Genomic DNA, 12,895 nt, shown 5'->3' on the forward strand with positions numbered 1-12,895 from the left:
TAAAAATAAAAAGATTTAAAATTCACTTGTCCAGGATCCCTACTATTAACCAGGCTATAAATACTTGTCATATATTTAAATACTCACATTTACAAATTATGCATGAAGGCAGTATCATAAATACAATATGCCTGAATATATTCACTTGTAGATTTTTTAAAAATTGAAGATTTTACACCATTTGTAAATTTTATGTTTCAAGCACAGCTGAATTTGCTTGCCTCCCTTGGGTAGTTAATAGCTGGTATCAGTTAAATAAACAGGACAGCTAGCTGTGCAAATCATGCTCCCATTTCTTTAGATGCAGAAGAGAAAAGTAACCAATTCCAAACCATCAAAGCCTTAACATCATAATTGTAGAGCTGTAAAATTCATCATACTGCAAAATGAAAACCAAATTGTGATTACAAACATTTTTAATTTTTACAGGCCTCTCATGAAATGGGCACTGGGATAAATGTTTATTCCTTAGGTGTAAAAAACTGTAAGCGTCAATAAAAAAAGATCTGAAGAAATAAAGAGGGAAGTAGCAACATTAATGTTTACTATATGCAATGTGTGTGTGTGTGTGCTTCTCTCTATAGGCAGGCAATTCATCTTAGATATTAGAATTCTTAACAGTCAGTATTGGAAGAATACCAGGGTAACAAGTAGTGTTCCTTTGGTTCTGACATAGTTTGCCTGAGGCTTAGGAATAACAACCAAATTTTTACCTCATTTGGCAAAAGTGGATGCTGGTTAATAAAATGCAATACCCAACCTCATCATTTCTTTCCCTTAAATTCAAAGCAAATCCAATCCATTGGGTTTAATTACTGCCTAAACAATAGATCTCATATAAAGGCAAGATACACGAAAAGCCTTCATCTGTACCTCTATAGAGACATGTTGGAGAACGGGCAAAGTGTAGGGATGTGGAACAGTCGTGCGGGAAAAGGAGCTAAAACAATTCTATCAAATGAAGAGAATCATATTAAAATGTTAATAGAGAGACTGAATATCTAAACATGATGTGTGTTTAGGGCAGACAAAATAGCATATATCCTGTATATCTTGTCCTCTAAAAGTTATCAAACCAGAATTTGAACATTGTTCTGTCGCTTAGTGAGACTGTGGGTATTTGCTGATTCTTGTTTCTTCAGCAGTAAAATGGAAGCAGTTATAAGACGCAAAGCATTGATCTTCAAGAACTAAATAAGCAAAGCCCTTGACAGCATGTAACCTTGTTCCCAGGCTAACAAAAGACCTTCGCAAAGCCTAAGGAACTTCATATCAATAGGTAAAGAGGAAGCATTCAAATAAACACTTCTGTGGTCATGTTTCTGCCATTCCCCTGCCCTTCCCTTGCCTAGACGCTGATGAGCTGCTGACTCTGTGTTCCTTGATTTAAATGACATCAAAACCCCCTTAAAAAATATATGTGCTTGAAAGAAACTTATCATTCTAGTCTGAGATAGTAAGGACATTAAATTCATGGAGTGCAGCAGTTCTTGTACCAACACACTGAAACTCCACAAGAGAATTTAATGTGGCAATGATTCTTACTATGGAATCATCCCAATGGCACAGTCTTAACAGGTTTGTCTCAAAACTTGTCGATTAAGTACCTTCTGCTGTAAAGATCTCAGTAGGTCTACAAAAGGGCACATGGGTGTTTGTGGTTTTATAATTTATATTTGGCAAATAGATTAATAATCTGTTTTTTAAAAAAACTTAACTTAGTCCCTTTATGTGTAGCTAGAAAATTGACCAACTGTGATTAGATTCAAGGTGGTCATCAAGCAAAATTACAAGAAACATTTTTATTACTACAATCTTTCATTCTCCATGATTTATAGAACAACTTATCTGTGTAGAACAGTCAAATTTTAATTTTCTGAGGGTAATCTATCTCTGGCTCAAACAGAACTTTCCTTAGTCATTAAAAGATATTTGTGTGTAAACTAATGAGACATTTCTAACAGACCATGCAGTGGAAGGTTTAAGAACACACACACAGTACAAGTGCTTGAGGCCAAGTTAGGAGTATTAGGCAGGGTACTTCATCTTAAAGTACAATGATTCTTGTTTCTCAAATAGGAGTAACAATGCTCTCTAACTCAAACAGTTCTTGGAATTGTTTTTTATTTTTTTAATCCTCCTAAAATCTTGAAAAAGATATCCACATTATCTTGATAACCAAATATAAGATAGTTAGCTACTATTTACTAGTATTATCATAAAGCTTAAAGTAATAAACGACAGCCCAGGAGAGCCTTACTAAGCCCCAAGCACTAATGTCACCTTCATTTGCATGTTTTATTATTAGTTATTTTCATCTGGTTTTCCACATACGCTATCATCCACATCTTTTTTCCCTCCCATAATTGCAAATTATGTTCAGGATATTTAATAGTTTATGAATCACCTGTAGTTTTCAAAAGTCTAAAACTAAACTTGTCTTTGGCACAATCCTGTCAGAAAGAAGAAATTTAAGCTTCATGTTACCATGTTTGGACGGCTGTAAATGAGAACTCTGTCTGGCCTGTGCTGTCCTATCCTCAGAGCTTCTTCTAGAAGTGGGATGTACTCCACCTTCCTTCCTGGTTCAATGCCAAATGATGCCGTAACAACCACCTTAGGCTAAAATGGGAAAAAAGAACAAAAGGAAATCTTTTCACAATCATAGTGAAGGTGATCACACAGTATTTCAGTGTAGACTGTCAGTTTAATGTCTTGAAAGAAATGTTTGGTTTCTATTTGCTATTAAACAAATGGCCTAAAAACCAACATGTTCTTCATGTAAATGTTTTTAATCCTGACTATTTATACATAAATATCACCTGTTCAAAATTATACATTCAATGACACTTAGGGCTCATAAATATGAACTATATAAAATACCTTCCAGAGTATTCATTAAGCCAAGTCAATCACTTGTCATCCAGTAAAATGCTCTTTTACATGCACACACACACACACACACACACACACACACACACACACACAAGTATATACATACATATACACCCAAAGGTACCCACATGCTTATACAGATGCACACAGAGACATTCACACACATACACACACACACACACACACACACACACACACACACACACACACACACAGGTGGCACAGAGAGGTAGAGAGAGAAAGAAAAAAGGTGAGGGGAGGGAAGGGGGAAGGGGAGAGAGAGAGAGAGAGAGAGAGAGAGAGAGAGAGAGAGAGAGAGAGAGAGACAGAGAGACAGAGAGACAGAGACAGAGACAGAGACAGAGATGTGAGATCCAGATCTTTTTGTTTATGGGTGTTTGGCAAGAAGGTAACAAGCAGAAACCACAAAGCAGGTTTTTTGTAAGAGGGTTATCTCCTAAATATGACAAAGAAGGCAATCCAAAACTTAATATATTTTACTGATTTTTCCCTTCTTCTTAATACATAATTGTGCTAGCACATATTATATAGTTTATTATTGTTATTATAATAATAATTGTTATTATTTTGAGAAAAAGCCTCACTATATAGCTCTAGCTGTCCTGGAACTCATTTCTTAGAGCAAAACGCCTTCATCCTCACAGAGATCTGTCTGCTTTTGCCTCCTGAGTGCTGGGATTAAAGGGATGCCAGTAGACCTGCCTTGAATTATTTTTCTGCCAAATAACTTGTCTAGATCTCACAAGTTCAGAACTTCCTCCTTCCATTAAAGAACACTTGTTTACATATTTTAACTGTAAAAGAACGGTGTCCCTGGAATGGCCATGTTAATCTTCCTTTGGAGCATGCTGGGTATAACTCAGATATGTAACTACACTCCACACATTCCTTCTCCTCCTAACACAGTAAGCACTCCAGTTAAGCACATGATGTCAAACATCTTCATGCTTCTTATGCCTAATAAAGTTCTTACAATGTCAACAGCAACCTTGAGTGTAACCCAAAATTTTTAGAAGTTTAGAGAAACAAGTACATCTTTATTTTTGTTAACGAATTTAACCAAGACAAGTTTGCAGGTAATGAATAATCAAGAAACAGATAGTCACTCTACAGTACTGCATCTGTTCTTGAAGTCTGACTTCTGGTTACAATATAGGTCATTTTGGGAAGGTTTAGACTATTTCAAATACATACCCATGCAGTCAATGTTGCAATTTGAAAGTCACTTAATGTTTGTGGAGCTGAAGCTCACTGTAGTTATATAACTTGCCTCTTCGTGTTATTAAATTGAAATGATATATATTTTAATTTAGTTCACATTATTTTTAATGTGTGTGAGCATAGCACTTGATGGCACTTTCTAATATTAGAATTTGGAACAAATGAAAGTAAGCTATGCACTGAATAAAGAACACATGTCAACTTGAGACATGTGAACAACTAAAGGAAGTCAGAATTGGACTTGTTCTCTGAGTAAGAACTCCGTTTGCATTTCTATTATCAGTATTTATAGGTTTTATGGTGTTTGGACTGACTTGGCAGAATACACTTTTTCCTTGTTTATGTGTCAAAATAACTTTTTTATTGGTTATTTTATTTATTTACGTTTCAAATTTTGTCCTTCTTCTCTGCCTCCCCTCTGCAAACCCCCTATCCCACCCCTCCTCCCTGCTTCTATGGTGTCAAAATAACTTTTATTCTACTTGTTTAATCATGATATGAAAACAGGCATTTCAACTCATGAATTTATTTAATTTGACATGATAAATGGCTCTGCATATAATAGCATGCATTATGCCCTAAACCTATTAGTAGGGTTAAGTATGCATGCATGTGTATGGTTAACAAAACTCAATGATATAGCACAAACAGTCTCTGTATTTTTTATATTAATTTTCTTATACCTTATAAAAGTTTTTATAAAAGCAAGTAACACATTCAACACATTTGTCAAAATAGTGTTCAGGATTTCAGGTTCCAAAAACTGAAGTCTACTGTCTCCTCATTTTTTTTTCCTTCTGTTTACAAGTCACTGACTGATAATTCCTTTAGAGTACTTTTATTAAAGTATTTTTATTAAGCTGCTGTTGCTGTTTCTTTGTTGATGAGACTTAATAAAAAGAAGAACAAGTAAACAAACAAGAAAATGCAATAAACTCAAGTACTTAATTCACAAAATTATTTCCCAGTTCTAATAACTAATTGCTTTCCAGATGAGGCAGATGCGCAGTCTTACACTGTGCCACTTCCCAATGTCTCGTAGACTAACCCCTAGTCCTCTCAAGAGTGTATTTGGAGCTTGTGTAAGTGTAAGGTAAGCCATCTCCTCCTTCCTACCAAGATCTCCCCACCACCACTTCCTCCATATATTCACATTGGCTTTGCAAATAGATCCTTGCTCAATCTCAGTTTCCCTCACAGCAAGGCTGTCTTCTAACATCACCTAAAATACATCCCTTGCCTGCTCTAAGGATTCACTGTTATTTCTGTAGGTTCAGTGGAATCTGATTTAGGGAGCTCTCTCCTTATCTCTTGACAGACTAATATTCATGCTCTCTCCCAAATTACTCTTCTCCCTTTTTGCTTCTAGATATTGGTTTGTGTTGTTTGTGTATCTCATTGTCTCATCTTGGTCAACCAGGATATCACAGTCAAGATTCCACTTAAATATTTCCATTTTCCAGGAGTTCCTCTTCAGGTACGCAACAAAATGACTATGTCCTACATCTAAGTTAAAAGCCAATGATTTTTTTTTTTTTTTTTTTTTTTTTTGCTGTTGTTAAGTTTTACTGTGACACAGATAACTTCATCCTTCTCTGTGGCTACTTTAGTGCTACACTAGTGCCTGAATGGCTGCACCAGAAGCAAGGTGACATATACAAATCCTAAAGTATTTACTGTGCAACAGCTTACAGAAAAATGTGTGGTGACTACTGCTAAATTCATGAAATGAAAAGCCATTTTTTTCCAGTCATATAAGCCACAAATAGTATACTAGATGATTTAAAGTGAAACCTCTAGAATCTTTCACAATAGGTTTAAGGCATTTGTTATTTTAGTATCCAAATTTAATCGCATGACACCAATCTCACAACTGTTCCCTCTAAAACCTATCTCTACGTGTCAATCTCTATAATAATCATTTATTGTCCACTTCTAAGAAAAGTATCAGGGACTTAGAGATGTCTAGGGAGGAAATAACTTGTCACTTGTTTTTCTCCAGTGTCTTATACATTTCAGTACATAACTAGATAACATGGAAGGCACGTGCTTCATCTCCTATTTTATATTCCTACAAGCACCTAGCAGGATGTATATGATATGTCACTAACTCCAATATTAGTGTATGATGAATAGATAGATACAGCAGAGAAAGGAAGGAAGGAATAAAGGAAGAGAAAAAGAAAGGAAGAAAGGAAGGAAGAAAAATGAAAGAAAAAAGAAGAGAGAGAGAGAGAGAGTAAGACCAAATAGTCCTCCAGTTAAGAGATATGCTATAGGCAGCTGATGACTTGATCCTGAAGAAAGCACTTACCTTCGCATGATCAATGCGCGTACTTAATTCTTTGGATGCAAATCCTCCAAATATGAGACTGTGGATTGCTCCTATCCTTGCACACGCCAGCATGGTATATATTGCTTGTGGGATCATGGGCATATAGATGACCACTGTATCGCCTTTCTTGACACCCTGCTTGACCAAGACACCAGCCAGCTTAGAGACCTGTTGTGAAAACCATTATAGAACTGGATTATATCACTAAATTTGAAACTGCGGGAGTAGATCTAGAAGACAACCAACCGTCTCCATTGTGGCAAACTCACGAGTCTTGGAGAATAGACTTGATAATGAAGATAATGGTTTAGATGTGGTAACAATGGTGTCTCTCTACTTTAAATGATTGCGTATGAGGTTTGCCATCACTGGATCAGAAAAACTCCATGACTTCCATTTGCTTACTCATCATACAGCATGTTTACTCAGCAACTTATCATGCCTGACTTGATAATTAAATTGAAACAGGAACATATAAATTAAATTGAAACAGGAACATATATTTTTTTTCCTCATAGAATTTCCATTCTGTTTTTGCAGTCAGTTAAGCAAAAGAGAAAATAAAAGAGCTATAAATGTAGACATATGGTGGGCTAACTGTGAAAATAAAGGCATTAGGAAAGAAAACATGGCTAAAAATGTAAACTCAACTAAAGCAGATTTTACTACACTGCTTTTCCCATTTATGGGCTAGGCAATTGAGGCACAGAGGTAACACACGGATAACCAAATGTCATATAGCTAGTAAACGAAATCATGATGAAATTGTCTGGGTTGCTGACCTTTTCTTGGCTTTTTTAGTAAGTCAGGCCAATTTTTTCTTTATACTTTTTTGCTATGTGTTTATATAAAATAATTACAGAGTAATTTCCTTTTGGACCAACTACACAAACCTCTTTACACGTTTATCATGTGTTTTGGGATCAATTATAAAAATGTCTTTCCTCTTAAAACTTTTTTTTTTTGCAGTTTCTAGTAAAAATATACCAAAACAGCTCATAAACACATGTGTAATTTACTGCAAGCAAACTTTCTACACCCAATTACAGCAGGCTGTGTGCCCAGACTTCAGTATAAGTCCAATATTCTATCCCTTAAAAGCTGTTCTTCAAAATGTTTCTACCAAAATAGGAACAGTGTCTGACCTCCCTCCCTCCACTTCTTTCTCCTTACTCTTTTGCTCCCTCTTCATTTAGATGATAGAGCAGAGCTGTGGAAAAAAAGACGCTACCATCTTGATATTTAATTTTAGAAAAATGAAAACTTGTAATTGAATATGTGTGCACGTGTTTTGTTCAAAGACCATCAGTCTCCTGGGAGAGGCAGGAGTAGCTGTCAATGGGACAATAAGTAGAGATATCCCCAAGGAAACCGCATTCTAGCAAAGACATGTAGAAGGCCAAGTAGATATCTACAATTATGCTATTTCAGACAGAGAGAGCCACAGCTGAGGAACCTGAAGGGCCCAATGGGCAACCACAAGGATTATGGCTTTAAAAATAAAATGATTGTTCAAAAACAATGAGCACAGGAGGCCTGTGAGAAGGAACTAGGGCACACAGCTGTTGGCAGTTCTCATCTCTTCTCTCTACCTCTCCTTTCTGATGAGTTCAAACAGCTCTGAATTCTCACCATGTTTCTCTAATGTTAAGGGCTCTGATAAAAAAGAAAGGGGACAACTATCCTGGACTCTTGGGGCTCTCAGAATCTGAACCACCAACCAAAGATTATACATGGGCTGGTCCTAGACTTCCCTGCTCATATTTAGCACATGTGCTGTTTGACTGCCCTGGGCTATCATAAAAGCTGTTGCCTGTACATGGGATATGTTCTTCTAGCTGGGCTGCCTTGTCTGGACTCAGTGGGAGAGGAAGCACCAAGCCTCTCAGAGAGTTGAAGTGCAAGTGTGAGGGGAATACCCAGGGGATCCTCAGCCACTCAGAGGAGAAGGGACCGTGTTATGGGGAAAACATTGTGGGATGTGTGGCAATGAGCTGGATGTAGAGTGAATAAGTCAAAACATTTCTAATTAAATTTAAAAAGAGAGGTGAAACAAACAAAACAAAACAAACAGTATTTTATTTTTCCTAATATTTCAAATCTGATAGTGAAGTGCTACCCAGGAGAAAGTTAAATGAAAAATACATACATACATATATATATATATATATATATATATACCAAACTTAAATTCCATGTAAGTCTCAGGAATGGAAATAAACACTAGGGAGCTGTAGACAAACTTTTCAGCGTGTAATCCCTACAGAAATCATGGCATGGCACTGCCCAGTACACCATTTAGAGTGGAGTGCTGGACAAGATTGCTTGTTTACAAGTTTAACATTAACATTTTGAATAATGTCTGCTATTAGCTGTGTGTGGTGGTGCACGCCTTTAATCCCAGCACTCCGGAGGCAGAGGCAGGTGGATTTCTGAGTTCGAGGCCAGCCTGGTCTACAAAGTGAGTTCCAGGACAGCCAGGGCTGCACAGAGAAACTCTGTCTCGAAAAACAAAACAAAACAAAACAAAAACCTAAAAAATAAAATAAAATGATGTCTGTTATTAAATTACAATATTCTTCCAATAAAGGCTGATCTAGGAATGATGAACCGAACTGTATGTTTTAGTCTCACTCACAAACTGGAAGATGGCTGCAGTGTTTCTGTCTACTGAAAGAAATAAAATCAACAGACTCAAGAAGTTACTTTAAAAAACCTATATCTTGTAGAGATAAGTAATTTACCTAATGTGACATCACAATGAGTTTCAGTTGGAATTATAACAGATAATAACAGGTAAGCAACATATACAATTTGTTAGGCTTCATATTTGCTCTCCTTTGAGTGTGAGCTGGTGAGCCCTTTAAATTAATTTGTTCCCCTATGGTGATCTGAAGTGGCAGAAGCTTATTGATCTTCTTTTTATTTATATTTTAAATTGATATATGTTTTGTTCCTCTTCTTTTTCTTGCCCTTCTTACCACTCCTTGGTCCTCGCTCCTGATCCACCCAACTTCATTTCTTTCTCTTTCTTAAAACTCAAAAGAAAACAAGCACACAAAAATCACGGAGTATTAGTTTGTGTGGGCCAACTAACTATTCCTGAGAATGAGGTCTACCCTGGAGGGTCATGGATGTACCCAGGCTTACTCAGTTGAAAAAAAAAAAAAGATTTTCCCTCTCCCAACAACAATGAACTGAAATAACTTCCTGTTTAGGGATGATGCTTTGTTCTCACTTCCTCTTCTCCATGTTAGGAATTTGTCTAACTTGAGCTGGTGTAAGTTTTCTGCGGGCATCCGCTGTATTTGTGAGTTCTTGTGTGCATTGGTCCTGTTGTCTTTGTTAAATACTATTTGTTATCTTGCATCACCACTGGCGCTTACAGTGAGCCTGCCTCCTATTCCACCTAAATCCCTAAGCCTTTAGGGTAGAGGTACAGTAAGGGCATTTCGTTTAGTAGTGAGCACACCAATGTCTTCCATCTATTTGTGAGTTCCTATGTAAATCATCTTCTACTACAAGAAGAAACGTCTCTGATGTGCATTGAGTCATATATATCACTTATATCACTCAATCACACACACACACACACACACACACACACACACACACAGCTTTACCCTAGGCCCATGACATAATGTTTGTGCCACAATTGTACTTATATGATTATCTTATAGGCAGGTCAGTATTACAGTTTTGATAACATTTCCTCTGGTAACATATATATTACCTTTGCACACTAAACGCTACTCAGTAGGGGTGGAGCTTATTGTTGAACAATTTCTCTGTTTGTGGACACATCTGTAGGGTATTACCATTAGGTTGGGGATGGTAATCAATAACATTAACAATAGACTGTAGTTCAGAAGGGAGTGATTTATATGGATAGCTACATGTAAAAAAATGATTTAGATCTACATCTCTTATTTGCACAAAATTCAACTCCAAATGGACCAGGAACTTCAAAGTAAGCTTGAATAAGACAAAAAGGAAACTATTAGAACTAATAGAACTGAACTCCTTCACACATAAAAGGACTTTTTGAACAGATCCCTAATAATGTAGGTATTATACATTATATATGCAAAATATAATGTATATAGTATATTATATCACATATATGTATTATGTATATAACCAATAATTAATAAGTGGATCCTTATAAAGACAAAAATGTAAAGTTTATGAGCAGCAAAAGACACCAACATTCAAGAAGAATCAGCCTTCAGAATGTAGAAAAATTTTACTGATTATATGTATTGACAGAGGGTTAATATCTAGAAAATATAAAGAACTCAAAACCTGAATCTCAAGAAACCAACAACCCAATTAAAAATAGAAATGTAGAACTAAACAGTGAGCTCTCAATATAGTAAGGACAAATGCTAAGAAGCACTTTAACCCCTTTAGTCTTCAGGGAAATGAAAAGTAAAACTACTTTGAAATTACATCTTGTCCCAGTCAGCATAACCAAGACCAATAAAACAAACGGCAAAGTGACAGCCCTTGTTCATTGCTGGTGAGAGTACAGAATGGTATGAAATCAGTTTGATGGATCTTCAAAAATCTGAAAACGTCTCTATTACAAAGTCCAGCTACACTACTCTTGGACATAAACTGAAAGATGTATTACTACAGAGACACTTGCTCATCCAAGTCCATTACTGCTCTACTCATAATAGCTAGAAAATGGAAATAGACTAACTGCCCATCACATGATGATTAGATAATGCAAATTTGGTCCATTTACACCATGAAATGTTATTCAGCTGTTAAGAAAAATGAAATTTGCAGGTAGATGGAGCTAGAAAAAAAATCATCCTAAGTGAGGTAACCCAGATTCCAAAAGACAAACACTGTGTGTTTCCTCTTATATGTGGATATTTTCTTTTAAGCTTTAGATACGTGCTTCATTTAGAATATCTACAGAAGTTAGGAAGACCATAAGGGACCACTGTGGAGAGGGTATTAGAATATAGTGTTATTATAAAGGGATATAAAGGAATATCATAGTAGGAGGATTAAAGATGAAGGAGATGGAAGGGCAGGATAAAGTAAGGGAAGGCTGAATAATTCTAAAGGCTCACTTGCCCCCACCCCCACACAGTTTATAAAAACATTATTTTCCTTCTACCTTATTTCTCTTTCCTCAAGAGTCATCAATACTGCTCAGGACCAGTCTTGAGTAATTCCAATCCACTGAATGATCTGTGCAGTGGAAGCTACTTTCCAGTCCTCAGTGGCTGGCTGGCCACTCCTTTGTTCAGTGCACACTGTAGGACAGGCATGGAGGGCACATGCACACACTGAGACCGCCTTTGACTGAGCATCAGTAAACATAGGAACTAATGCAGTCCATTCACCCTGATATTCCTCCTTAGGCATAAACTTCTCAACAGCAGAGCAGATATCTGTAGTAGTAGAGATGAGGCATAAGATCCCATGGGTACTCATGGGAGATCATGACATAGATGTGGAGAACTACATGGTCCAACAACAACTACCTTAGGTCCACTGAATGAGCCCCCTTGTTGCCTGGAATAGCAATGACCATACATGGCACAAAGGAGAGCTTGTTACACAGAGAAATGGTGGGAAGGTTGACATAATAGGCCTGTTTGACAGAGTTGTGTTCAGGCCTAGGCTCTAGAAAGTCACTAGAAGTCGTGACTTTCTGAAGGCTGCTTGAATTTGGTCAGTGAATTCCCAGGTATGAAGCTGCAAGCAATTGGAGTGGATCCCATTGCAGCAGTAAACCTCAGCACAGCTCTCTGACCAGTGTGGAGATGAGCAAGGTTCTGAACAGCAAGAATGGCTTCACCTTGACCAATACCTTCTCCAACGTTCTCTTCAGATTTGTGAACTATATAACATCATTTTTATTTTGGAGACATAGGGTTCCATCTCGACGTCAAAGTTGGTGCCATGTAAGTGGGTTTCTGTGGCAAGGAACTTGGGGACATCCTCTTCCTTCATCTATAGGACATCAAGGGCTCCAGACAATGTGTGAGCTTCCCTTTAATTCATAATGGTAACACAAAACAATGGCATTTTGTCCTGTCCCTGGTCAGTGACAAAAAGCTAAAGCTAAATGATGAAAATCTACTAATGGAGAAGCTTGCTAAAATTCATAGGAAGAAAATTTTACAAATTTAAATGGCATTGCCATATAATTGGGGAGACAGGCCAGACTAGAAATTATATGCTATCAAACAAGATGCCTAGTACCAGGAATAGCTTTTTTTTTTTGAGTTGTAACAGATCTTTTAAGTGTTGAGGTCTCAGATGAGAAAATGAGGTCATTATGAACATCACTGTTGGCAGGGATAAAAGTAGTTCCCCTGGGATATAAGTCGGATCTTGTGGGAGCAGACTGCTATAAAAAGAAATCACCCAAGCTATGAATCTATCCTATTTCCT

General features: G+C 36.9%; 1 protein-coding gene and 1 pseudogene across 3 annotated transcripts in view; both read right to left on the reverse strand.

Annotated features, from left to right (window-relative positions):
• Window positions 1–12,895, reverse strand: part of Acss3 (acyl-CoA synthetase short-chain family member 3) — a 190,248-nt gene that overhangs the window by 113,363 nt on the left and 63,990 nt on the right. For all 3 annotated transcript variants that reach the window (XM_030245151.1, NM_001142804.2, NM_198636.4), the window contains exons 3-4: window positions 6,452–6,640; window positions 2,488–2,622 (exon numbers count right to left, since the gene is read on the reverse strand). In XM_030245151.1, coding sequence (XP_030101011.1) covers window positions 2,488–2,622; window positions 6,452–6,640 — 324 coding nt within the window. The remainder of the gene's footprint in view (window positions 1–2,487; window positions 2,623–6,451; window positions 6,641–12,895) is intronic.
• Gm18040 (predicted gene, 18040) lies at window positions 11,648–12,478 on the reverse strand (annotated as a pseudogene).

Source organism: Mus musculus, chromosome 10 (genome assembly GCF_000001635.26).
Source record: "Mus musculus strain C57BL/6J chromosome 10, GRCm38.p6 C57BL/6J".
In the NCBI taxonomy this organism is placed as follows: domain Eukaryota; kingdom Metazoa; phylum Chordata; class Mammalia; order Rodentia; family Muridae; genus Mus; species Mus musculus.